A 27,110-nucleotide genomic window follows, 5' to 3' on the forward strand; every position below is an offset into this window, starting at 1 on the left:
TCGCTCAGCCAGTGAGCGGGAACCGGTCTGTATGTGGGATCCAAACCCTCGGCGGGAGCGCCACCGCGCTTCCAAGCGGCGCACTGTAGCAGTGCGCCACCGGGCCGGCCCCTATCCCAAGACACTTTAATTTCACTCTAGCGTGTGGTTTATGCATGAAAATCAAGCTTTGGCATCTTCTTCATGCAAAAGATTTCAAGACTGGCTTATTTTTATATCATAGACATGAGCTAGTATTTCTATTTCTCAATTCTTGATTGTTCTTGGGGAGCTGACATTTTTATTTATAACACTAAAATGACCCTGAAGCAGTTCTATATAGTATATGAGTATGTATTAGCTGTATAGTCTTTTAAGCATGTAACATTTCTTAAACAGGCAAATGAAGCATATTCCATTGGCCCTGCTCCCTCCCAGCAGAGCTACCTTTCTATGGAGAAAATCATTCAAGTGGCCAAGATCTCCACTGCACAGGTGAGAGTTGTGAAGAGATTTACAATGCAAAAGGAATGTTGTACAATTTCTGCAGAATACTTATTTGTATAAATTATTTTCTATTTTTACCTATTCCCAAGATTTTTACATTTGATTATTGGGTTGTCATTCAGCCACTCTACCTTCTTACTGAATCCTGTGTACTTTAGATCTTTTGGGAAATAGGTGGGGGGAGAGTCTAAATTATAAATTAAATTTAAGAGAGAATTCAGGTCTTCTACCTTCAAAAACTAGATGCTAGGAACATCAGATCCTTTGGGAGAAGTAGATGGTGCTCTAAATCAAGGTAGGACATAATCAAGAGAGAAATTTTGTTTCCCCTTGACTTCCCAGTCTCATTCTAGGGCCCGCTACCTGTTTTTCGAATATCTCAGGCTCAAAATTTTTATGTTACATCTCTCCTTCATCCTTCAAAATCAAATAGGAGCAGGGCCGGCCCGGTGGCGCACTGCTATAGTGCGCCGCTTGGGAAGCGCGGTGGCGCTCCCAACGAGGGTTTGGATCCCACATACAGACCGGCCGCTCACTGGCTGAGCGAGGGGCAGGAGCAACACCAAGGGTTGCGATCCCGTGGCCGGTCCCGGTCCGGTACGGGCGTGACACTGAGGGTTGCGATCCGTTGGCAGTCACGAAAAAAGACAAAAAAGAAAAAAAAAAAATCAAATAGGAGCTAATTTGTGTTGAATCTTTCTTTCAAGTGTCTCCAGAAATAGTTATATATTTTTTTATCACACAGCCGTTTTTTATGATCTCTTGTCTGGATTTCTAAGTCTCAACTGATTTCCCTTCTTTAAACCTCTTACCAATCCAGTCAGTTCTCTCTACTACTAGATGAACATTTCTTAAACTCTGGTTTCATTATTGTCTATCCCCTACTTTTTTTTTTTTCCAATAACTTCACCCCTTCTCCATCCTATTCCCCAGTTAGTAAATCTTAAGTGGTTACAAGAGAAAATTCAAACTCTTCTGCCTAGCACTTAAGAGTTTCTGATATGGTCCCATTCTATTTGTTAAAACTTATTTATTTTGTTTGTTTGTTTCTGTTTATTTAATTAAACTTTTTGTTGCTGTTTTTGTTTTTGTTCTGGTGGCTGGCTGGTAAAGGGATCTGAACTGTGACCTTGGTGTTATAAGGCTGTGCTCTAACAAACTGAGCTAACTGGCCAACCCTTAAACTTTTTGTTATGGAAACATAATTGGTTATACATATTTGTGGGGTACAGAGTTGAATATCAATACCTGTATACAATGTGTGATGATCAAATCAGGGTAATTAGCATATTCATCATTACAAAACTTAATTGTTTCTTTGTGATAAGGGCATTCAATTTCCTCTCTTTTAGCCATTTGCTAACATACAGTAAATTAGTGTTAATTATAGGTGCTTAGCTTGACTGTACACCAATATCAAAACATTTCTTATTGCCAGTTCTGTATTATAGCTATAATGAACTTTTCTCCATCTCCTTTACATGCCATGCTTATTTCTTCTTCTAAGCATTTGCTTATATTGTCACTCTTGCCTGAAACGGTCTCTTCTCCCTTCTGTTATCATTCATACATTTATTCTCTCAACAAGCATTATTTAATCTTCTGCCTGTGCCAGCTTCTGAGCATGGATGCAACACTGAATGAGACAGACAGGGTTCCTACCCTAAGAAGCTACACTGTAGTAGGTGAGACAGATAACATTTAAACAAATGAAGAAATAATGCAACAAAGAGGGTGATAATTGACAGGAAGAAAGTAAAGCAGGATAAGGAGATAAAGACTGGGTAGGTGGTACTTTTAAATAAGGTGGTCAGGGGAGGCCTCTCTGAGGATGTGACACAAGGAACTTAAGGAGGAAGGGCTGGCCAGATAGCTCGGTTGGTTAGAGCACAGCCTTGTAACACGAAGGTCAAGGGTTCAGATCCCCTCACTGGCAAGCTGCTAAAAAGAAAAAAGAAAGAAGTTTCAGGCAGAAAGAATTGCCAAGGCTCTGAGATGAAAAATGCATGGTGTACAAGGACAAAAGTGACTAGAGTGAAGGAAGTGAGGAGCTGTCCCATTCAGGGTATACTTAGTAAAACTAAAATTCCATTAGATACTTCAACAGAGGGAATTTAATTTAGGAATTAGCTCCATCAGTGTTAGAGGGCTTGAGAAGGGAAAAGGGAAAAAAGATATGTTGGAATTACCAACAGAAATTGACAATCACCGCTTGGGCAGGGCAAGATGTTGGAGGAGGACCCTTCTGAAGCTGTTGCAGAGATCTGTGGAGGGACCCAACCTGACATCAGGGGCTTGATGAGTCTGGGTTTGGGAGTTTGAAAAGAAGCTGAAGACTGGAATCAGCTGCTGCTGCCCAGGGCAGGGGGTAGGAAAGCTTCCCCTGCTCCCAGTTTTCCTATAGTGACCCCTGCTGGCAGAAACCTAACAGGAATCCCAGCTGGCAAAGACCCAGAGCCCTGTCACAAAGCACAGTCTAGAAGATTAGGTTTGGAGCTGAGAGAACCAACTAAACACACGAAGAAAATGGTAGGAGATGATGAACCAGAGAGGTAGTGGTCGCATCAGGGATAGATGAGGGGAAGGGAGGCAGAGACAGGGCTGATAGCAATGAAAGAAGGCAGAACAGTGAGGAGCCAACTGCAGTAGTCTCACCCTTCACTGCCACCTGAATTTCTGCTCCTTTTAAGTTCCTTTATGTCTCCTCTAGTCACATGGATCGCTCCCTTTTCCTTTAGCATTTGATTTCCTGTTCCAGTCATTTTTCTACTTAATTAGCTACTGTCTTTAATGATTTAAATGTATGTCTTCTTTCCTTCACAACTCTATTGTGCTCTTCTTAAACTCACATCTTGTGCCTTTCTTTTTATTTTAGTGGATAAAGGCTTATTTTATTTGAACGGTTGATCAATGTAGTCACCGAGGCCACTGTGTACAAATAGGAGGGAAACTTTATTTCTTGGTCTCTTCCTCCTTGGACAGAGTCTGGATGATCTCCTCCTTGTCCTGGAGGCGTTCCTCACGGCGTTCGCCTGCTTCCTTAGTTTTAGACTTGCGGTCCTCAGCCTGGTCAGCCAGGAGCTTCTCGCAAGCTTTGTCTGCCTTCAGCTTGTGGATGTGTTCCATGAGAATCCGCTGGTTTTTTAACAGTTTCCTTCACAACTCTATTGTGCTCTTCTTAAACTCACATCTTGTGCCTTTCTTTTTTTTTTAGTGGATAAAGGCTTATTTTATTTGAACGGTTGATCTATGTAGTCACCGAGGCCACTGTGTACAAATAGGAGGGAAACTTTATTTCTTGGTCTCTTCCTCCTTGGACAGAGTCTGGATGATCTCCTCCTTGGCCTGGAGGCGTTCCTCACGGCGTTCGCCTGCTTCCTTAGTTTTAGACTTGCGGTCCTCAGCCTGGTCAGCCAGGAGCTTCTTGCAAGCTTTGTCTGCCTTCAGCTTGTGGATGTGTTCCATGAGAATCCGCTGGTTTTTTAACATGATCCCCTTCACCTTCAGGTACAAGCTGTGATACATGTGGCGGTCAGTCTTGTTAGATTCACGGTATCTTCTGAGCAGCTGGCACAGAATCCTCATCCTCCTCATCCAGGTTACCTTCTCTGGCATTCGTGCATTGGCCATACACTTTCACTTACTTACCTATGCCCATATGCCTGCCTTTCCGGCAGACCAAAGTGTTTTTCTGGCATTGAGCCCGGGAATGGATAGTCACGGGCTTGCGGATAGATCAGCCCACCTTTGATCAGCTTCTGGGTCTGCTGATGGGGGTAGGCATTGGCAATTTCATTGGTCTCATTGGGGTCCAACCAGACAAGTACATTTCAAAATGAATAATGTTTTGAAAAGAATAAAATATTTTCCAAAAAAAATCCATTTTGCCTGGATATTTAAGATTTAAGATGGGTTGCAAAAATTACAGATCGTGGTGAAAACAAAGGATAAAAAAGAGCAAAAGCCAAGTAATATAGGGGAAGGGGGGTTGGGATTAAATCAGAAAACTTACCACCACCATGATGGGTGAGGTGAAAAAAAACCAGAAAACTTAGGCCAAGGAAAGCTACTTTAGCTCTTCTTGGCAGCTCTAATCAAAAGATAATTTGGTGGGTTACAATTTACAAAGCTCTCCTCTAATGAAAAGATACTTGTTAATTAGGAGAGCAAACCTTGCCTAACTTTGACTTTGAAAAAGAAACTTATTGATCATTCTGATAAAGGACATTGAATGACACATGTATAGTGATTTGAAATAAGTTTTCCAAAATTGTATAGTTGTTCTTAACATGGCCATGTTGACATAGGTACATAGGAGGAGCTAGAGTAAAATTTACAAATGAGCTAAATTTCTGGTGATGCTTGGTGACATGGCTGTACTGAGAGACTCTAGTAAGATCTAAATATGCCTTAGGCTAGTTCTCTTCATTGTCAATTGTCTCAAACTGTAATGGATTGAATTATGTCCCCCCAAAACTCCTTGGAGCTTGAATTATGTCCCCCAAGTTTTATGTATTAGAAACTTAGCCCCCCACTGTGACTGTTAATGGTAATTGAAAGGTGAAGCCTTAAAGAGGTGATTAGATTGTAGGGCCATTCAGTAGTGAATGGATTAAAAATGGTGGTCAGGGACATGGTTCTGAGGGCTTTAAAAGAAGAGGAGAGTCTGTTTTGCTCTTTCTCTGCTCTCTCTGCTTCCACCATCTTGCAATGCGAGACCCTTGGGTTGCTGTTATGACCACCAGATGGACTTTGGACTTCCCAGCCTCAGAAACTGTAAACGATAAATTTCATTTTCTTTATAAATTACACAGTTGCAAGTATTTTGTTACAAGCAACAGGAATGGACTAACATACAGACCTTCTTTGGTTGAATAAGAGGTAGCAGTCAACTCTGACTGCAGATTAAAATCACCCAAGGAGACTTTTAAGAAGAATGTTGATGTACTGCTTTTTGGGAAGGGCCTATCTATAGTAACTGCAAAGGAGCATAAAGAGGTCTTCTGGAATTCTAGGAATGTTATTTTTTGATCTGAGTGCTGGCTACTCAGGTGTATTCAGTTTATGAAAACTATGAACACAAGAGCTGTACACCTGTGACAAATGCACTTTACATATATTATACATTAGTGAAAAGTTAAAAAAACAAATGCTCTTTTATTGTGGGTAATGGGGAATGGCTGCTAATGGGCACAGGGTATCTCTCTGAGGTGATGAAAACTTGCATTATTAGGTCTTACTTAGTATCAGATTGTGGTGATGATTACATAACTAAAAACCATTGCATTGCATGAGTTTGATGGTATTTAAAAAGAATGGCTAAAATCAAGAGACTGACAGTACAACATGTTGGCAGGGATATGGAGAAACTTGAAAATATCATATATTGCTGGTAGAAATGCAAAATAGTACAGTCACTTTAGAAAACAGTTTCGCTATTTCTTAAAATGTTAAACATATACTTACTGTATTATGACCCAACAATTGCATTCCCATTTACCCAAGAGAAATGAAAAATATGTCCACACAGACTTGTACATAAATGTTTATAGCAGCATTATTCATAATAACCCCAAACTGGATAAAAATCCAAATGAATGAATAAAAAAATATGGGATAGCCATGTAATTGAATATATACCATAAAAAGAAATGAGCCACTCACACATAAAACAACATGAGTAACCTCAAAAAATTATGCAGAGTTAAAGAAGCCAGACACAGAAGACTATGTACTGTGTGGTCAGTGGTTGCTTGGGAACAGGAATTGACTGCAAATGGGCATATGGGAACATTTTCAAATGATGGAACTATTCTAAAACTGGATTGTAGTGATAGTTGCACAGTTGTATAAATTTACTAAATTAATCAAACTATAAATAGGTGAATGTTATGTATTGTAAATCATACTTCAAAAACAAACAAACAAAAAACCAACAGGGAGAACTGGGATATAGACCTGTGTCACTTTGCCTAGCATAAGTGTTTGATCATTTCATGTAAAATACTAAAATTGAACTTTGATTTAAAAGAAACAAAAACCAACAGGGAGAACTGGGATATAGACCTGTGTCACTTTGCCTCGCATAAGTGTTTGATCATTTCATGTAAAATACTAAAATTGAACTTTGATTTAAAAGAAACAAAACCCCAAACTGACAGCAAATGTGACTATCCGGCATTTTATCTGTATCTAGCGTTTTGTCATCACTGGGATGTGGGTTTTTCTATTCATATGAGTTTCCCAGACATCTATAGGTTACTCCTGTAATTCTGAAATGTTCTTTGAATTTAACTATTTTGAATTAGAGCTGGTTGAGCTTTTTTCTTTTTGCATTCTCTTGGTTATGATTATAATACATATTTACTATTTTAGAAGAATAAAAATGCCCTCCAGGCTACTGATGTTGGAGAGAGTTGCTTCATCCCTCACTAAATGATCCAAGCCTATTTCTGCCTTTTGCTTTCTTCTGTTTGCTTCCTTTTTGCTGTCAGTATGTTTACTCTTAGAAATTTTGCTGTCCTTCAATTACTGTTTTTTCTCCTCTGTGGCTTAGAAAGCCAAATAAGTGAATTTGTTAAAATTCTCAGTAAGTTAAGTGACTAGGCTAGAGTCTGAGGGGTTCTTCTTTCTATCAAGTATATACAGACTTTAATGCATGACTTTTTGTTGGCCTCTTAGTTTTTTTCTGGAAAGATGACATTGGCAGATAGTTGTTACCTGAACATAAATGAGTTGTTATCGGGCTAGAGTGACCTTTTCAGTTTTAGATACCATGGTTTCAGTTCTAGGCCAGTTTTATATGAGGACAAACAAATACCCCTCACCACTTTGAAACCCTTTGCTCTTTGACATTCTACTCTAATAGCAATATTGTTTTAAATTAAAATACAGATTCTTCTGTACCAAATGACCCAGTAATTCCATTTCTATATATTTATCTAAAAGAGTTTAAAGCAAGGACTCAAAGAGATACTTGTATACCAATGTTCATAGCAGCATTATTTATAGTAGCTAAAAGGTAGAAGTAACCCACAAGTCCATCAACAGATGAGTGGATAAACAAAATGTGGAATATACATACAGTGGAATATTATTCAGCCTTAAAAAGGAATGAACTTCTGACACATGCTACAACATGGATGAACCTTGAAAACATTACACTAAGTGAAATAAGGCAGACACAAAGGGAAAAATATGGTATGATTCCACTTTTATGAGGTACCTAGACTAGGCAAATTCATAGAAGCAGAAAGCAAAATAGAGGTTACCAGGGACTAGGGAAAAAGGAGGGAATGGGGAATTATGTCTGAGATGATAAAAACATTCTGGAGGGCCGGCCCGGTGGCGCACTGCTACAGACCGGTTCCCGCTCACTGGCTGAGCGAGGTGCGGGTGCAGCACCGAGGTTTGCGATCCCGTTGCCGGTCCCGGTCCGGTACGGGCATGACACTGAGGGTTGCGATCCGTTGCCGGACACGAAAAAAGACAAAAAGGAAAAAATAAAAATAAAAACATTCTGGAGATGGATGGTTGTGATGGTTCCACAACATTGTGAGTGTACTTAATGCCACTGAATTATATACTTAAGTGGTTAAAATGGTAAATTTTATGCTATGTATATATTACCACAATAAAAAGAAATAAAGATTCTTTTGATTTTGGTAGGGCTTCAGAACCTCAGTATGAATATTTCAGACACTTTTTTAGAAACAGATTTTGATAGAGACCATAGTATACCTATCACCAGTATAGAGTAAAGAGAGACCTCCCCAGAAGAAGGCAACTTCACCTGCATCAAAGCTTTGCTAGTTGAGCACTAACTAGTAAGTTTGTCATTGTATTTCTCTCTTCTAGGCTATCCACCCAGGATATGGTTTTCTTTCAGAAAACATGGAATTTGCCGAACTTTGTAAGAAAGAAGGAATTATTTTCATAGGTCCTCCTTCATCTGCAATTAGAGACATGGGTATAAAGAGGTATGACTCTATATCTTTTCAAATATAACCATATGAAGGTCAATTGAAATAGTTTATTTTACTTATAATAGGTATCTTAATTATACTCTTTTGTTGTCATAGGTATAAGTTATTTATCTGCCACATAGGGGGATTCCATTGAGTTACAGAAAGTATTCAATTAATTAGTGTTTCTAATTATATTAATTAGTTTTTTGGGATAAAAATAAGATGGATGAGCTGCCACATGAAATGAGGAAATCTAGTAATAGACATTTTAATATTTGTATTAATATTTGTTGTCTCAGACTATAGTCCTTTCTTTACTCATGGAAGTTTTCTTTAAAGAGTTCCATTGTAATTTATAGACTGGGCTGTATTTGTGTTTCTCTTGTATGAAATAATTCGTAGAATTGGGGCATCTTGGTTTTTTTTTGTTTGTTTGTTTTTTACTATAAAGCACATCTAAATCCATAATGGCTGCTGCTGGAGTACCTGTTGTGGAAGGTTATCATGGTGAGGACCAATCAGACCAATGTTTGAAAGAACATGCTGGGAGAATTGGTTATCCTGTCATGATTAAAGCAGTCCGTGGTGGAGGAGGAAAAGTAAGACTGTGCATGCTCGTGTCTGCCATTTCAGGATGGCCTTCTTTGTTTTATTTATGTTGTAATCACAGCCATCTTTTCTCTCTTAGGGCATGAGGATCGTTAGATCAGAAAAAGAATTTGAAGAACATTTAGAGTCGGCACGGAGAGAAGCTAAGAAGTCTTTCAATGATGATGCTATGCTGATTGAGAAGTTTGTGGACACACCAAGGTAAATTGAGCTTTATTTTTCTGACTTGGATTTTTAAAATTAGATTATAAAAGTATCACATGCACATTCTATAAAATATATAATTCTAATAGTACATAAGTATATTAAGTTCCCCAGTCTTACTCCCTGATGTAACCACTAATTATAGGATGGTATGCATTCTTCCAGACATCTTCATGTGAACAGAAACACATATACACACAGAAAACAAAATACATACAAAAGAACAGTGAATAGAATCTTATATAACATTATATACTTACATACTAATATTAGTTCATAGACATCTTTCCATGACAGTAAATATAGAACTACCTCATTCTTTTTATTGGTGCCATAATCATTCCATGATATTGATGTAATTCATTCAGTCTGTTACTTGTTGATGGAATATAGGGTTTTTCCAATACAAAAGATTTTTTTATAATAAATTAAGCTATATTTATAGAACTCTATGAACATCAGTTGAGATGCTCAGAAAATGGAAATGCAAATGGTCCCTGACTTACTATGTTTCAATGTAAAATCTTTTGACTTGGGCCGGCCCCGTGGCGCACTCGGGAGAGTGCAGCGCTGGGAGCCCAGTGTCGCTCCTGCCGTGGGTTCGGATCCTATATAGGAATGGCCGGTGTGCTCACTGGCTGAGCGTGTAAAATCTTTTGACTTGGGCCGGCCCCGTGGCGCACTCGGGAGAGTGCAGCGCTGGGAGCCCAGCGTCGCTCCTGCCGTGGGTTCGGATCCTATATAGGAATGGCCGGTGTGCTCACTGGCTGAGCGTGGTGCGGGTGACACCACACCAAGGGTTGCGATCCCTTTACCGGTCACGAAAAAGACAAAAAAAAAAAAAATCTTTTGACTTTATGATAGTGCAAAAGTAATGTGCATTCAGTAGAAACTGTGTTTCAGTATGGTATCAATAAATTACATGAGATAGTCAGCACTTTATTATAAAATAGGTTTTGTGTTAGATGATTTTGCCCGACTGTAGACTAATGGAAGTTTTCTGAGCATACTTAAGGTAGGCTAGGCTAAGCTATGATGTTTCTTAGGTTAGATGTATTAAACGGATTTTCAATGTATGATGGGTTTATCCTATCTTACTATAAACCTATCATAAATCATGAAGCATCTGTAGTTACCCAAATTTAATTGTAATTATAAGTGATAAATTAATAAATAATACTAGTGGCTAACATTTATATTGCACTTACCATATGCCAGATTCTAAGTATTTTCTTTATCCTATCTTACTATAAACCTATCATAAATCATGAAGCATCTGTAGTTACCCAAATTTAATTGTAATTATAAGTGATAAATTAATTAAATAATACTAGTGGCTAACATTTATATTGCACTTACCATATGCCAGATTCTAAGTATTTTACGTATACTAAATAATCTTTCTGTCCTTCTAATTCTCATCTATTTTTTACAACAACCCCATAAGGTAGGTACTATTCTCATTTTCATTTGAGGACACTAAGAAACAGAGTGTGTTCATATTACTTGTCTGAAGTCATCCAGCTGTTAAGTGATAAAGCTGGGATTTGAATCCATGCAGTTTGACTCTAGAGTTCATACTCTAAATCACTGCATGAAACTGCTTTTCTAGATACCATTATAGCAGACACTATGGGGATTTCCCAATTTTTTTGTTTTCTGGAATTTTATTTTTACGTCTGTTGTTTAAAATGAGATACTATTTCCTGTTTCATAGATTTTTGTGGCTAGTTTTAGAGAAATATGTAACCTGTAAATCAAGTGAAAAGAATAATTCACTTGGGAATCATGACCAGAAAGGGATTTATCTTGAAGGTAATAGACTTGAAACTTTAGGCCCTTCCCTTGCATGAACCTCTTCTAAGACTCTGACCTAATCTCGTATTTTTAAATTTGAGGGCCTCCTTAAAGATGGCCCTCAAATTGTTTTTGTTTCAGGCCCTACAAAATTTAGAACTGGCCCTGAGCATGGCACAGTAAATGAAATTCAATTAGAATTTGGTAGTGAAAAAAAGAGTCAATCTCAAAATAGATCAACTGATTAGGAAAGCACAGCATATGCCACATATTAGCAGGAAATAAGGCAAAAATGGAGGAGGTTCTAAGGTAAATTGAAGGCTTCCTTCCTCAATACCTTTCAAAAAAGAGTAAGCTAACCATCCAAATTAGCATGCTATTGAGTGAGAATTGTTGTGGAGATATCATCTAGCTATTTCAGTGACTGTAACTCAAAGCCTACAACATTTTTTTGAAGATGTAAATTCTTTGTTTGTGAAATGTTAGCTATACATTGCCTTGTGTTGTAATTTATTCCCCCAATAGCTGGGAAGCTCCTAGGAATTAAGGACCTGGTAATATATTGCTTTTATTTTCTTGTATATATTACCTGGTATACTACTTTCCTCATAACAGGCTTCAGTAATATTTTCTGAAATATAGAAGTAATATTAATACATTGCAAACTTTTGGAAAAAATAGGAGATGGGAAAAAAAAAACCATAATCTCATTCTCCTAATATAAGTATTTAGCCTTTCTATATATTTCTTTTCTGTATTTTCTAGTAATAACATTTGAATATCATGATAATCAAAGTATGTATACTTTATATCTTTCCATATAATTACCTGTTGAATTAATGGAGTACTGGAAGATTGTCAATGTGGTGCTGATAACTGAGAGAAGTAGTTATCAAGATGTTTTATAAATCTGATCAGAGGGCTGTCTGGTTAGCTCAGTTGGTTAGAGTGCAGCCTTATAACTTCAGGGTCATGAGTTCAGATCCCCATATTGGCCAGCCGCCAAAATAAAAAAGTATAAATAAATCTGATCAGAACTATTAAGCTTATCTGAATTACTGGGATAGGAAACCATCTTCAAAATGTGTTAAAATAGGGCTGGCAGGTTAGTTCAGTTGGTTTGAGCTAGGTGTTGGTAAGATAGCTGTACCAGCCAGCTGCAAAAAAAGAAAAAAGTACTATTTTAGAGAGAATTAAAAAAAAGAAATCAGATTTCATCCTCAGTTCATATTCCATATATATTCTATTATAGATTAAAAATGTAAATAGGAAAATAAAAATTTCAGTACTCTTAGAAAATATCAAGGCACTCCTGATAGAATTCAACTCTGTCTATCTGTCTAGCCAGAATTCCAAAGTGGCTGAATTGGAACAGCTGGGATTTGATGCACCCCTGGTTCTCACACACTTCTAGACACTATGCTCCAGAACCTCTAAGATAAAGCAGCAAAGAAAGTCTATCAGTAAAAGGCAAATAACAGGAGTGATTGGATAACTATAGAAATTATAAAAGAGAACACAGATCTTCATTGAGCTTCCCTTGTAAGTAGCCAAAGGAAAAGTGTTTCCAACTTCTGAGAATGCAGAAAAGAGCTTCTCTGTGCTCCTGGTGTGGTCCCCACATGGTCCCTACATAGTCCCTGCTATAGTGTTTCCTTCCTTGGAGTAACTAAAAGATGAGCGAGAGTCTGTGGAAGTGGTGGAATTTTACAGTTGGAATTTGAAAAACACTTTAGTTCCAACATGCAAAGAGCTTGGAAGTCATCACTCACATCCAGAAAGCAACAAAAAGCTGAACAAAGTGAAAGTCAATGACTTTTAGACCCATCAGAGAATTGAGGCCACAGGGCAAGCCACCACTCTGAAATCTGGACATTTATGTGAATTCAGTGAATCATAGCTGAGATCAGTTACCTGGAGCAGAAGCTGCTGGAGCCATAACACTTAAATGGGAATTTTGACAAATGGCTGGAGGCTGAGTGTGGACTAGCTTGAAAGCAAGAAACTCCTTGGGGCCCAGTCTTAAGGCCCTTCCACTCTTGTGGGTTTTTACCTCCAGGAACCCCACCAGGTTCTCACAGTGAAAATCTGAGAAAAAGTTCCTCATGTTTTGGAGCAGTGGAAGGGGAAAAGTAACCATTTTGAAATAGGCTTGGAACATTCTATTATTCCCAATAAATGTAATGCTAACTCTAAGGAAATGTTACCAGAGCCTTTTCTGTCCTGGGGGAAAGGCAGTTAGCTAACTCTAACCTACTCTAAAGCTCCTGTTTCATCTAAGGGAAGAAAAGAAAAAAAAGCTAAGAAACACTTCTGAAGATCACAACACAAACACGGCCCATGAAAAGATGGAGATTTACTCCTAAGATTATAGATTGCTTTCTTTCCTCACACCCTACTACCATGTTACTATGGTCTGAATGTTTGTGTCCCTCCAAAATTCATGTGTTGAAACCTAACACCCAAGGTGATGGTATTAAGAGGTGAGGCCTTCGGGAGGTGATTAGTGCCCCTGTGAAAGGGCTTGAGGGAGCCCGTTAGTCCCTCCCTCTTCCACCTGTGAGAACACAGCAACAAGGTGCCATGTATGTCAAATGGGCCCTCACCAGACACCAAATCTTCTGGCGCATTAACTTTGGACTTCCCAGCCTCCAACAAAATAAATTTCTGTTGTTTATAAATTACCTGATCTAAGGTATTTTGTTATAGCAGCCAGAACAGACTAAGACACATGTCACCAGGGCTCTAGTGTAATAACAATGGATTCCAACTGAAGGATCTGTAAAGAAAACACAGAGTCTACTTAAGAAGGAGTTCTTAAGTAAACCCAGTGACAACATGGGAGTAGAAAAATAAAATAAAATAAGGACACTAGAAGAAACAGAAACTTCTGGCACCTACAGCTACTACAAACATTAAACACAGCCTACTTCCTATTAGATTAATGTAAGACTTCATTTTAAAGGTCTGTTTACCACAAATCCTATTACCTGATACATCGTGTCCTACTTTAAAAAAATTTTATTTATTATTAGCATATCATTCTTACAAATCATGATGTTTCTTTATGCTCTTTACCCGACCTATCACTCTGCAAACCCCCTGCCTCCCTGCCCCCCATCTCTAGTATCCTTAGGTTTGTTCTCTCCTTCTGAAAGTTCAACATATTGTTGTGGTCTTTCTTTCTTTCCTTCCTTTTTCCCTCCTTGCCTCCCCCCCTCCATCCCTCCCTCCCTCCTTTTCTCTCTTCCCAGCAGCCAGTTATGATTGAGAACATGTGGTATTTCTGATTCTTTATCTGGCTTATTTTGCTTAACATAATTTTCTCCAGACTCATCCATGGTGTTGCAAATGGCAAAATTTCATTCTTTTTTATGGTTGAGTAGTATTACATTGTATATATATCAAGTCCTACTTTTAACAAAAAAATTAAAAGTCCTGGTAAAAGGCAAGAATAAACAGTCTGAAGAAATAAAGTAAGCACCAGAACCAGACTGAGATATGCCATGAATTTAGGAATTATCAGATAGGGAATTTATAGTAATTCATTAATATGTTAAAGGCTCTAATGGAACAAGTAGACAACATGCAAGAACAAATGGGTAATGTAAGCAGAAAGGTGGAAATCCTAAAAAAGTATCAAAAGAAAATGCTAGAAATCAGAAACACTGTAACGAAAATGAAGAATTCATTTGATGGGCTCATCAGTAGACTAGACTAGACATAGGTGAGAAAACAATCAGTGATCTGAACATATGTCCATAGAAACTTCCCGCACTGAAATGCAAGGAGAAAAAAGAATGAACAAAGTAAAAACAGAACAGAATATCCAAGAGCCATGGGACAATTTAAAAAGGTATAACTTGTTATTTTAATACAACAAGGAGAAAAGAGAAAGGAGCAGGAGAAATATTTGAAGTAATAATGACCAAGAATTTTTCAAAGTTAATGACAGACTCCAAACCACAGGACCAGGAATTTCAGAGGACACCAAACAGGATAAATATCTACATCAATTCACATCATCTTCAAACTGCGGGAAATGAAAGACAAATAGAAAATCTTTTTTTGGTCTGGTTTGGGGCTTATTTGTTTTGTTTTGTTTATTTAATGTTTAGATAGAAAATTATTTTCTCAACACAGAAACAAAGGAAAACATCACAAATTAAAAGTCAGTTGATAAGGAACAAACTTAGCACTTAAAGATTAACATCCCTAATGCAAAAAGAACTCTTAAAAATGAATTAGAAAAATCTAAGCAGAAATTTGGTGAAGGACATGAGCAGATAAGTTGTACACCCCAAAGAAACACACGAAACTGGTAAGTACACGTTAAGATGTTGCGGAGTGTTGGGGAAAGGGCAGGGCTGGCCCTTGGCTCCTGTCTCAGGACCCCATGCAGCTGTCTGCATTGCTTACCTGGCTGCAGGTGGAGGTAGGGCTTGAGGCTCATGGCCCTGGCTGCCCTTTCTCAGACAAACAAAAGTAGGGGGAATTTGTCACTAGTAGACTTGCCTTACAGGAAATACTAACAGAAGTTTTTCAGAGAGAAGGAATATGATGTAGGTTAGAAACTTGGATCTTCATAAAGGAAGAGAATTAGAGAAGAAATTAGTGAAGGTAAAAGAAAATCTTTTTTCTTATTCTAAATTGATCTAAAAGATAACAGTTTGTTTGAAATAATAATGACAACAATGCATTTGGTGATTATAGCTTGCAGATAAATAAAAGGGAAGAAAGGTCAGCAAGGCAAGAAATCCAAAAAGAAGAAATTAGCTCCAAGTAAGAGAATGTGTTGGACAGGTTGGAAAATTCAGAAATGGGATATTCAGGAAAGTTGATATAGCAAGAAGATAACCTCTTTCAGTAATTAAATGACATGTTTCATGAGGTAAAAAGAAAAAAAGAATAGAAATAACCCATTGTGCTGAAATAGCACATATATAAGACTTTCTGGCTTTCCTCTTTCAGTAATTAAATGACATGTTTCATGAGGTAAAAAAAAAAAAGAATAGAAATAACCCATTGTGCTGAAATAGCACATATATAAGACTTTCTGGCTTTTTTATTAATTCTATGTTTGACATTTTTTATTTTAAAAATCAACAGAAAAAAACATTTGCTAATCAATTGTTTCCATATTATGGTGGCGAATATGTTGGGTGATGTACAGTGCAAACACACCAGATAAACCTGCTGTGAAGAATGCTTTCATGTTCACCAATGGTCTGTTAGCCTTCTTTTCTTAAGTGTTACATGTATTCACTCTTAATCTGATTTCTCATAATTTTACTATTTCATGCTCAACATTTAAGTGTCTTTTTTATGGTTTAATGTTAGTATTAAAGGTATTGATGGTCCATATTAATTTGACTTACTCATTAACCCTTTTGGATGAGCCATTTTAATTGCAGTCTTCCACAGTTTATAAAATCTGACTGTGAGTCGTTTAAAAAAACTGGTCATAAAAAAAGTTTCGATGAGGATCTGTAAAATGTGACTTTAGTTTGTAATTTTGATGTAGTCAAATTTATCAGTCTTCTCCTTGATAATCTGTACTTTTTATGATGTACCCTTGAGTCTCCTATATGTTCTGTCTCTTCTTATTTGTCAGTCATTTCATACATATACTTTTTTCTCTTTAATACTCATTTTACAAATGGAAACTTTTTCACTGAGCTTTTGCAAGATTACAGTTCTGTTTCTAAATCCATAACCTCTATTTTAAGGTCAAAATATCAGATCTTACTTAAAGAAAAAAATGGAGGAATCCTAATCACCGTGGCCAACAGTTTAGCTTACTGAATGTAATATTTATTAACCTTAACAAAAATGTATTAACATGTGTGTTTGCTTTTAAAATAGGCATGTAGAAGTCCAGGTGTTTGGTGATCACCACGGCAATGCTGTGTACTTGTTCGAAAGAGACTGTAGTGTGCAGAGGAGACATCAGAAGATCATTGAAGAAGCACCAGCGGTAAGGACCTTGTAAGGAACTTTGTAAGCTTCTCTATAATGCAACCTTATTCACTCTGATTTTCACATCAGAAATCTGTGAAGCTCGTGCTTTCACTTCATCCCACAAATTTTAGAAGCTGTATTTTCATTTAGTTCAAAATATTTAAAAATTTTTCTTAAGATTTCTTCTTTGATCCATGAGTTATTTAGAAGCTATAGTGAGAGCACCCCACAAAGTCCTGCTGGACAGCTGCATCTCAGTAGTAATGTAATGTTAAGACCTCGCTGCAGTGTTAGGCATGAAGAGGGAGTTAATGTTCTGGGGCTAGACACAACAGGGCCGTGTTCCTTCTGGACAGAATCTGAGAAATTCTGCTCTGGTCTTAGTACTCGACTTAGAGCGAGCAGCCTTATAGTGAGGTTTCAATACATATTTTAAATTGTAATCAATTAGAAATAATTACAAGAGTGAAATTTAGTAGTCTGGTTAATTAAATGTGTCTTTTTATAGAGAAGACTGTTTTATCTACTGTTTCAGATGTTCCTAAAATATATTAGTTATCTTCTTGCCTTAATTGTTCTACTGCAGAGAAAAGAGGGTCACATTTATGTGGCAACTTTTGCTCCCTTAGCATTAATTGTTTACATCTCTTTGCACCTTACTCTTTATTGGTTTAGGTTGTTATCTGGGTCAAAGCCTACCACTAGAACTGCCTATTTGGGGGTTTACATTTCTTTGGAGCCTACTACTGCCATGTGTTCTCGTCAAAGGTTAAATATGTGTTTTTTTCAATATTGTATTTCCAAAAAGTCAGGGATTTGAGGTTTCTGGTTAATCTCTTTGTTACTCTTACACTATATTCAAATTTTAAATTTGTATTACAGAATACTTTATACCATTTGAAGTAAATGTCAACAATAATTGCAATAAAGCCTTGTTTTCAAGCAGTGGTTGCTTGAATATGTATCCGCAGAGCAGTTTTAAAATATTAAAGACTTTGCTTACTTATTGAGATATATCTTTTTTTTATGATCCTTGCTTATTAACTTGGAGTCTCAGGGTTTCCCATTATTTCAGGATAATCATTAGGCACATGACTCAGATTGCTCTATTACCTGAAACAAAAGATTGTTGAAAGTTTTCATGTTGACACATATAATCTTAAGTGGGCATATAGTTATGAAAGTTGATTTGTAGATATAAGGGACAGAGATATATAAATGATGCTGAGTATGATCTGCAATTCATAGAAATTACTAGCAAAACCATTAAACTTTTGGTATATTGATGGTTAAACTGGTATGGGATAGTATTTCTTTTTAATCCTTACCTTTTTAATGCACTATTTAATACATAGAAATATAATATTCGATTTTAATGGAAATTTCTAGTAAGGCAACGTACTAATGGAGATTTATGTTAAATATTTTTTCATAGCCTGGTATTAAAACTGAAGTAAGAAAAAAGCTTGGAGAAGCTGCAGTGAGAGCTGCTAAAGCTGTAAATTACGTCGGAGCAGGTATGTTAAGATTTGCTTCCAATAAAAGAAATGAGGGCTGGCCAGTTAGCTCAGTTAGAACAGTGTTGTAACACCAAGGTCAAAATCTCAGAATTGGCCAGCAGCAAAAAAAAAAAAAAAAAAAAAAAAAAGGATGAAATATTTATGACTCAGAAGGCAAAAGAGAAATTTAGCTTTTAAATCAGTGATTTCAAGTTTTTTTGACCCTATCCACAATAAGAAATGTATTTTATACTGAGATCCAAAATGTACATTTATGTTTATGTTTATGTACATATATATTTGAAACAAACATTTCACTAAACAGTGTTTACCTTAATTATATCTGGTGAGTTTTGATATTTCTATTCTATTTTAAAATCAGTGAATTGATTTTTTTGCTTTTTAGTTTTTAATAAACTTTATTTTTTAGAGCAGTTTTAAGTTCATGGCAAAATCACACAGAAAGTACAGAGTGTTCCCATATACCCCTTGTCCCCAAACACACCCTCCTACACTGTCAATGCACTATATGCATCCAGTGCCATTAATTTCCCTCTAAGCACTGCTTTCCTGCATTCCACAAATTTTGGAAGTTGTATTTTCATTTAGTTCAAAATATTTTTAAATTTTCTTGAGATTTCTTCTTTGACCCATGTGTTATTTATTTATTTATTTTGTCCTTTTTGAGACCGGCCGCACCGCGCTCAGCCAGTGAGCGCTGTGAGTGCACCGGTCATCCCTATATAGGATCCGAACCCGCGGCGGGAGCGCTGCTGCGCTCCCAGCACTGCACTCTCCCGAGTGCACCACGGGCTCGGCCCGACCCATGTGTTATTTAGAAGTGTGTTAATATCCAAATATTTGGGGATGTTTCTGGATTGGGGATTTTCTGGATATCTTTCCATTACTGATTTGTAATTTAATTCATTTTATCCCATTGTGTTGTGAGAGTAGACACTGTGATTTCTATTCTTTGAAATTTGGTAAAGTGTGGTTTATGGCCCGGAATGTGCTCTATCTTGGTTAATATTCCTTGCTAGCTTAAGAATGTATTCTGCTGTTGTTGGATGAAGGTAGTCTGTAGATAACAATTATACCCAGTTGATTGATGGTGCTTTTTGAGTTCAGCTGATGTCCTTATAATTTTCTGCTGCTGGATCTTTCCGTACCTGATAGATGGATGTTAAAGTCTCCAACTGTGATACTGGATTCATCTATTTCTCCTTGCAATACTCAGTTTTTGCCACGTGTATTTCGATACTCTGTTGTTAAGTACATACATATTAAGAATTACTATGTCTTCTTGAAGTATCGATCCCTTTATCATTAATCTTGATGCCTCTCTTTATCCCTAATATCTGTTCTTGCTCTGAAGTCTGCTCTGACTGAAGTTAATATAGCTACTCCCACTTTCTTTAGTGTTAGCATGGTATCTCTTTCTCTACCCGTTTATTTTATTCTACATGTGTCTTTATATTTAAAGTGGGTTTCCTGTATACAACATATAGTTGGGTCTTGTTTTTTGATCTACTCTGACAATCTCTTAATATTAATTGGTGAATTTAGACCATTGACATTTAAAGTGATTGTTGATTTTTTTTGTCTATTTGCTTTCGATTTTTTTTTGAAAGATAATTGATTATATATATTTGTGGGTACAGAATTGAATATCAGTACATGTGTATAATGTGTGGTGATCAAATCAGGATAATTAGTATATTTATATTTACAAAACGTAGTCAATCTTTGTGACCCTTAACTCATTTCTCACTAACCCTCCCCTTCCCCACCTCTAATATAGTTTGATTGATATCTACCATATTTGTTACTGTTTTCTGTTTGTTCTCCTTTCTCTCATTTCTTAGCATGTCAGTTATAACTTTTTTTTCTCAGTGGTAACCCTAGAGGTTACAATATACATTTACAACTAATCCAAGTCCACTTTCAAATAACAGTGTATCATGTCACAAGTAAGTGTGAGAGCCTTATAATAACAAAATATCCATGACTACTCACTTTTATTCTCTCTATTATCGCTGCCATGTATTTCACTTATATGTGAGCATAAACACATAAACATACATAATCGAATTCATTATTACTGTTTTTTTTAATTTTAACATTTAATTGTACATAATGTGGGGTACGGTATCTTTTTTCTATGCGTGCATTACTGTATATTGATTCTCTTAAAGTAGATAGCATAGCTGTGTACCTGCTAGTCCACCACTTCTCCCCCTAGCACTGCCCTCCACGTGGCCCCCTGCCTCTGGTAAACATTATTCTACTCTCTACTTCTATGAAAATGACTTTTGGTTTTTTTTAGATTCCACATATGAGTGAAATCATGTGGAGTTTGTCTTTCTGTGCCTGCCTTACTTTACTTAACATGATGTTCTCCAGTTCTATCCATGTTGCTGCAAATAACAAGATTTCATTTTTTTTTTTAATACCTGAATAGTGTTTCTGTGTGTATATATACCACAGGGTTTTTTTAATGCATTCATCTATTGATGGGCATTTAGGTTGGCTCAATCTCTTGGCTATTGTGAATGATGTTCCAATGAATGTGGGAGTGCAGGTGTCTCTTCAATATATTGATTTCATTTCCTTTGGGTATATACCCAGTAGTGGGATTGCTGGGCCATAGGGTAGTTCAATTTTTAGTTCTCTGAGGAGCCTCCATACTGTTTTTCACAATGGCTATGCCCAATTTACAGTCCCACCAACACTGTAGGAAAGTTCCCTTTTCTCTGCATTATTATCAGCATTTGTTATTTTCTGTCTTTTTGATAATAACCATTCTAACTGATGCAAGATGATATCTCATTGTGGTTTTAATTTGCTTTTCCCTGATGATTTATAATTTTTATCATTTTTCATGTGCCTGTTGTCCATTTGTATGTCTTCTTTTGAGAAATATCTGTTCAGGTCCTTTGCCCATTTTTGAATTGAATTATTTGTGGGTTTTTCACTATTGAGTTGTTAGAGTTCTTTACATATTCTGGATATTAGCTTCTTGTCTGATGTGTGGTTGGCAAACATTTTCTCCTGCTCTGTACATTGTCTCTTCACTTTGTTGATAGTGTCCCTTGCTGTGCAGAAGCTTTTCAGTTTGATGTAGTCCCATTTATATATTTTTGCTTTAGTTGTCTGTGCCTTTGTAGTCTTGTTCAAAAAAGCACTGCTCACTCCCATTTGTGTCATGTTTCCCGTATGTTTCTTCTAGTGGTTTCATAGTTTCACGTCTTAAATTTAGGTCTTTAATCCAATTTGAGTTGATTTTTGTGTGTGGTGAGAGATAGGAGTCTTGTTTCAATCTTCTGCATGTGGATATTCAGTTTTCCCAGCACCAATAATTGAAGAGCCTGTCCTTTCCCCACTCTATATTCTTGGCTCCTCTGTTGAAAATCAGTTGGCTGTAAGTTTGTGGGTTTATTTCTGGGCTCTCTATTCTGTTCCATTGGTCAGTTTGTATGACAGTACCATGCTGTTTTGGTTACTATAGCTTAATGGTATATTTTGAAGTCAGGTAGTGTTATGCCTCCAACTTTGCTTTTTTTTTTTGTTTGATTACTTTGACTATACGGGTTCTTTTATGGATCCATATGAATTTTAAGATTGTTTTTTCTCTTTCTGTGAAGGATATCCTCAGTATTTTAACAGGGATTGCATTGAATCTGTAGATTGCTTTGGGTAATATAGACTTTTTAATGATATTAATTCTTCCAACCCATGAACAGGAGATATCTTTGAATTTATTTGTGTGTTCTTCAATTTTTTTTCACCAGTGTTTTATAGTTTTCATTGTAGAGGTCTTTCACCTTCTCGGTTAAATTTATTCCTAGATAGGAGTAAATTTTTGGCAGCTATTGTGAATGAAAATAATTTCTTGATTTCTTCAAATATTTCATTATTGGCTTATAGGAATGCTTGATTTTTGTGTTTTGATTTTTTTATCTTACCACTTTACTGAATTCATTTATTAGTTTTAGTAATTTTTGGTGGAGTCATTAATGTTTTCTATGTATATTATTATGCCATCTGCAAATAGGGGTAGTTCTTCTTCCTCCTTTCCAATTTGGATATCCTTTATCACTTTCTCTTGCCTTATTGTGCTGGCTACAACTTCCAGTATACTGTTGAATAAGAGTGGGGAACAGCATCCTTGTCTTGTTCAAGATCTTAGAGCAAAATCCTCCAATTTTTGACCATTCAGTATGATATTAGTTGTTGGTTTGTAGTATATGGCCTTTATTGTGATGAGGTACATTCCTTCTATACCTAATTTATTGAATGTTTTTATCATAAAGGGGTATTGGATTTTTTAAAAATATATTTATTACTATTTTTTCTGTACCTTCTAAGAAGTTGTAGATCAGTTGGTGGGGGAGAGGGAAAAGGCAAGGGGGATAGGGTACGAGGAAAAGAAGGGAGGGTGTGGTCGAGGACTATGGCACCCCCTCATTCTGGCAGGGAAACTCAGGGGGCTTCCGGCTGTGGCTTGGTTATGGCTGGGCTAGATGTGGACTTTTGGGGGTGTGTGACTGAGGCCCTAAGCCCCCCACCCCACCCCTGGAGCCCAGGGCACTTCCGGCAGTGGCTTGGTGGTTGTTGCTGGGCTGGATGTGAACATTAGGGGGACATGGCTGAGGCCCTCAGCCCTCCCCCCACCCCAGCTTGGGAACCTATGGGGCTTTCAGTTCTGGTTTTATAGGTGTTCTTTGGTGCTGTTAGTCCTTTACTGGTTAATATCAGAACTTTGTCTCTGATCTGTGGGTGTTTTGTGTGTTCTTTCACATTTGTGTTGGATTATTTAAGTGGTAGCTACCCCCACCACTTAAATTCTGCACTGGAACTAGTTTGTTGTCCTTTGCTTACTTCTGAAATGGGGGAACTTCCTGTGGGGACCAGCACTTGAGTCCCATGGTTGAGCTAAATTGCTGCTTTGCTGCTGATTCTCTGGGGAAGCCTTTTTGTGCAGCTCAGGTTTTAATTGTTGACGTTATCAGCACTTCTGGGTCTTGTGAGGTTTAGTACACCTGGGTTGTGTGTCAACTCTGGTCTGAGCCTGAGTTTTTTCAGCAAACTGCACCCCTGCAGTTCTATATTCCTGACCAGTCTCCACTGAGTAGGCCTGTGCTGATTGGAGGGCAGATGAGTTGTCCATGCTGTGCCCCATTGTTCCCCCAGTGGCCCATTTCCTTCACACACACACCCCCACCCCCAGCACTCCAAACACTTCCCATGGGACAGGCCATGGGCTGGTCCCTTTGCGATGATTCACCAGCCTCTAAGTGGCTCCTTTTTTTGGTTTTCTGTGGCCCCTCACTCCTGTGTGGGTCCACAGAAACCCTGTTATTGGTCTTGCTGGCCTGGGGACCACCAAGGCCCTCTTCTCTCCTTCAGCCTCCAAGGAACTTCATATGAAGGGCACAGCTGCAGCTTTTGCCAACTCTTGCTCTATGTGCTCACCAGGGCAAACCTTGAGGTGTTCAGGGCTCAAAATGGCTAGAGTGGTCCTTTATTTCTCTCATCATGGCTTCTCCTGCATTCATGAACTCTGCAGGTCTCTCCTCTTCCCCTGAGCTCTAGTGCAGGGTATTGAAATTTATCAAATGCTTTTTCTGTGCCTATTGAAATGATCATATCATTTTTTTCTTTCATTCTGTAGATGTGATGTATTACATTTATTGATTTGCATATGTTGAAACATCCTTTCATCCCTGGGATGAATTTCACGTGATCATGGTGAATAATCTTTTTAATGTGTTGTTGGATTCAGTTCACTAGTATTTTAGTGAGGATTTTCACATCTATGTTCATTATGGATATTGGTATGTACTTTTCTTTTTTTGTTGTGTGTTTCTCCAGTTTTGGTATGAGGGTAATGCTGGCTTTGTAGAATGAGTTTGGAAGTACTTCCTCCTCTTCAGTCTTTTGGAAGTATTTGAAAAGAATGGGTGTTAGTTCTTCTTTAAATGTCTGGTACAATTTGGCAGTAAAGCCATCTAGTCCTGGGGTTTTCTTTATTGAGAGACTTTTTATTACTGCTTCAATCTCATTACTCGTTATTAGTCTTTTAGGTTTTCTTTTTTTTTTTTTTTTTCCTTTTTGTCTTTTTTACTGACCGGTAATGGGATCGCAACCCTCGGTGTCGCGCCCGTACCGGGGACCGGCAACGGGATCGCAATCCTCGATGTTGCGCCTGCGCCGCACTCAGCCAGTGAGCGGGAACCAGTCACCACATGGGATCCAAACCCTCGGCGGGAGTGCCACCACGCTCCCAAGCGGCGCATTCTCCAGCGCGCCACCAAGCCGGCCCAAGTCTTTTAGGCCGCGCTCAGCCAGTGAGCGGGAACCAGTCACCACATGGGATCCAAACCCTCGGCGGGAGTGCCACCACGCTCCCAAGCGGCGCATTCTCCAGCGCGCCACCAAGCCGGCCCAAGTCTTTTAGGTTTTCTAGTTCTAGTTTAACTTTGGTAAGTTGTATGTATCCAGGAATTCATCCATTTCTTCTGTGTTCTCCACTTTGTTAGTGTATAGTTGTTCTCAGTAGTCTCTTATGATCCTTTGCTTTCCTGTGGTATCAGTTGTAATGTCTCCATTTTCATTTCTTATTTTATTTATTTGAGTCTTCTCTCTTTTTTTCATTAGTCTAGCTAAAGGTTTATCAGTTTTATCCTTTTGAAAAACCTACTTCTTGTTTCATTGATCTTTTCTTTGTTTTTTAAATCTCTAATTCATTTATTTCTGCTCAGATCTTTGTTAGTTCTCTCCTTCTACTAATTTAGGCTTTGGCTCAGTGTGTCCTTATAGGTGAAGTGAGTTGCTTGTTGGCAATATATTGTAGATTCTTATTTTATAATCCATTCAGCCACTATGTGTCTTTTAACTGGGAGATTTAACCTATTTACATTTAGTTACTATTGATATATAGCAATTTGTTACTGCCATTTTGTTACTTTTTTTCTGGTTCTTTTGTAGATCCTTTTTTCTTTTCTAACTTTCTTCTTTTTTGATTAGTTTATTATAGGTTTTTGCGTTATGGTTACTTACCATGAGGCTTACAAAAAATGTCTATAATATGATATATTATATATACTTTAAACTAACAACAAATATGATCACTAAGAAGAAAAGAAAAAAACTAAAGCCAACTATATGTTTTGTCATCACTGCCCTCCACTTTTGACATTTTGTTTTTTCAAGTTACATATTTTAATATTGCCTATCTCTTATACATTTGTTGAGTTTGTTATAATTTTGTTGGGTTTGTCCTTTGGTCTTCATAGTAAGGATATAAGTGGTTTATTCACCATCCTGGCAACACTGGAGTATTCTGAGATTGTCTGTGTACTTACCTTACTACTGAGTTTTGTACCTTCAAATGTTTTCTTTTTATACTTTAGCATCATCTTCTTTCATCTTGAACTCCCTTTAGCATTTCTTGTAAGGTGGGGCTAGTGTCGATGAATTCTGATAGCTTTTGTTGTCTGGGAAAGACTTTATTTCTCCTTCATATTTAAAGGTTAGTTTTGCTGGATACAAAATTATTGGTTGACAGTCTTTTTCATTCAGCACTTTGAATACATCATCTCACTGTCTCCTGGCCTATGGAGTTTGTATTGAGAAATCTGCTGAGAGCTGTATTAGAGCTCCATTGAATGATATATGTCTTTTCTCTTGCCGCTTTTTTTTCTTTTTCTTTGGTTTTTGATAATTTGATTGTGATGTGTCTTGGGGTGTTCCTCTTTGGATTTAATTTGATTGAGCTTCCTGTACCTTGATGCTGTCATCTTTCTCCATACTTGGGAAATTTTCAGCCATTATTTCCTTAAATATGCTTTGTAGGTCTCTACTTTTTTCATCTCTTTTAAGTACACCAATTATGTGAAAGTCCCATAATTGTTGTAATTGTTTCCTTTTTTCTTATTCTTTTTTTCTTTTTGCTCCTCTGACTGGATAATTTCACATGTTCTGTCTTTGAGCTCACTGGCTTTTTCCTGTTTCATCAAGTCTGCTGTTGGAGCTTGCTTTCTGTTGAGTTTTTGGTTCAGATAACATATTCTTTATTTCTAGAATTTCTATTTGATTTTTAAAATTTGCTTCTATTTCTTTGTCAAGTTTCTTGTTCTCCTGGATTGTTTTCCAAATATCATTTAATTTTTTATTTGGATTTTTTTTTTTTTTTTTTTTTTTTTTTTTTTTTTTTTTTTTTTTTTTTTTTTTTTTTTTTTTTTTTTTTTTTTTTTGACTCTCTGAACATCTTTAAGAAGATTTTTCTGAATTTTCTGTCATACATTTTGTAAATCAACTGTTCTGGTTCCATTGCTGGTGCTTTGTTGGTTTTCTTGGGTGGTGTCATAGTTCTCTGTTCTTTCTCAATCTTTGTGTCTTATCTTTGATGCCTGTACATCTGAGGAGATGGCTACCTCTTCCAGGTTATGTAGGTGTTCTTTGGTGGTGTTAGACCTTTACTGCTCAATATCAGAACTTTGTCTCTGGTCCATGGTTGTTTTTTGGTTTGATTTTGTTTTTTCCATTCTGTGGTGGATTAATTGCAATCACCAACACTTGCACC

The 27,110-nt window shown here is 37.2% G+C and overlaps 1 protein-coding gene across 1 annotated transcript in view; it reads left to right on the top strand.

The window, feature by feature from the left end:
- The window catches only part of MCCC1 (methylcrotonoyl-CoA carboxylase 1 (alpha)), a 62,267-nt gene that overhangs the window by 10,450 nt on the left and 24,707 nt on the right, over positions 1–27,110 (top strand). Inside the window, exons 4-9 of the mRNA XM_008572234.1 lie at positions 379–474; positions 8,344–8,465; positions 8,905–9,052; positions 9,142–9,263; positions 16,929–17,040; positions 18,460–18,541. Coding sequence (XP_008570456.1) covers positions 379–474; positions 8,344–8,465; positions 8,905–9,052; positions 9,142–9,263; positions 16,929–17,040; positions 18,460–18,541 — 682 coding nt within the window. The remainder of the gene's footprint in view (positions 1–378; positions 475–8,343; positions 8,466–8,904; positions 9,053–9,141; positions 9,264–16,928; positions 17,041–18,459; positions 18,542–27,110) is intronic.

The sequence above is a fragment of the Galeopterus variegatus genome, unplaced genomic scaffold (assembly GCF_000696425.1).
Source record: "Galeopterus variegatus unplaced genomic scaffold, G_variegatus-3.0.2 Scaffold766, whole genome shotgun sequence".
Classification (NCBI taxonomy): Eukaryota; Metazoa; Chordata; class Mammalia; order Dermoptera; family Cynocephalidae; genus Galeopterus; species Galeopterus variegatus.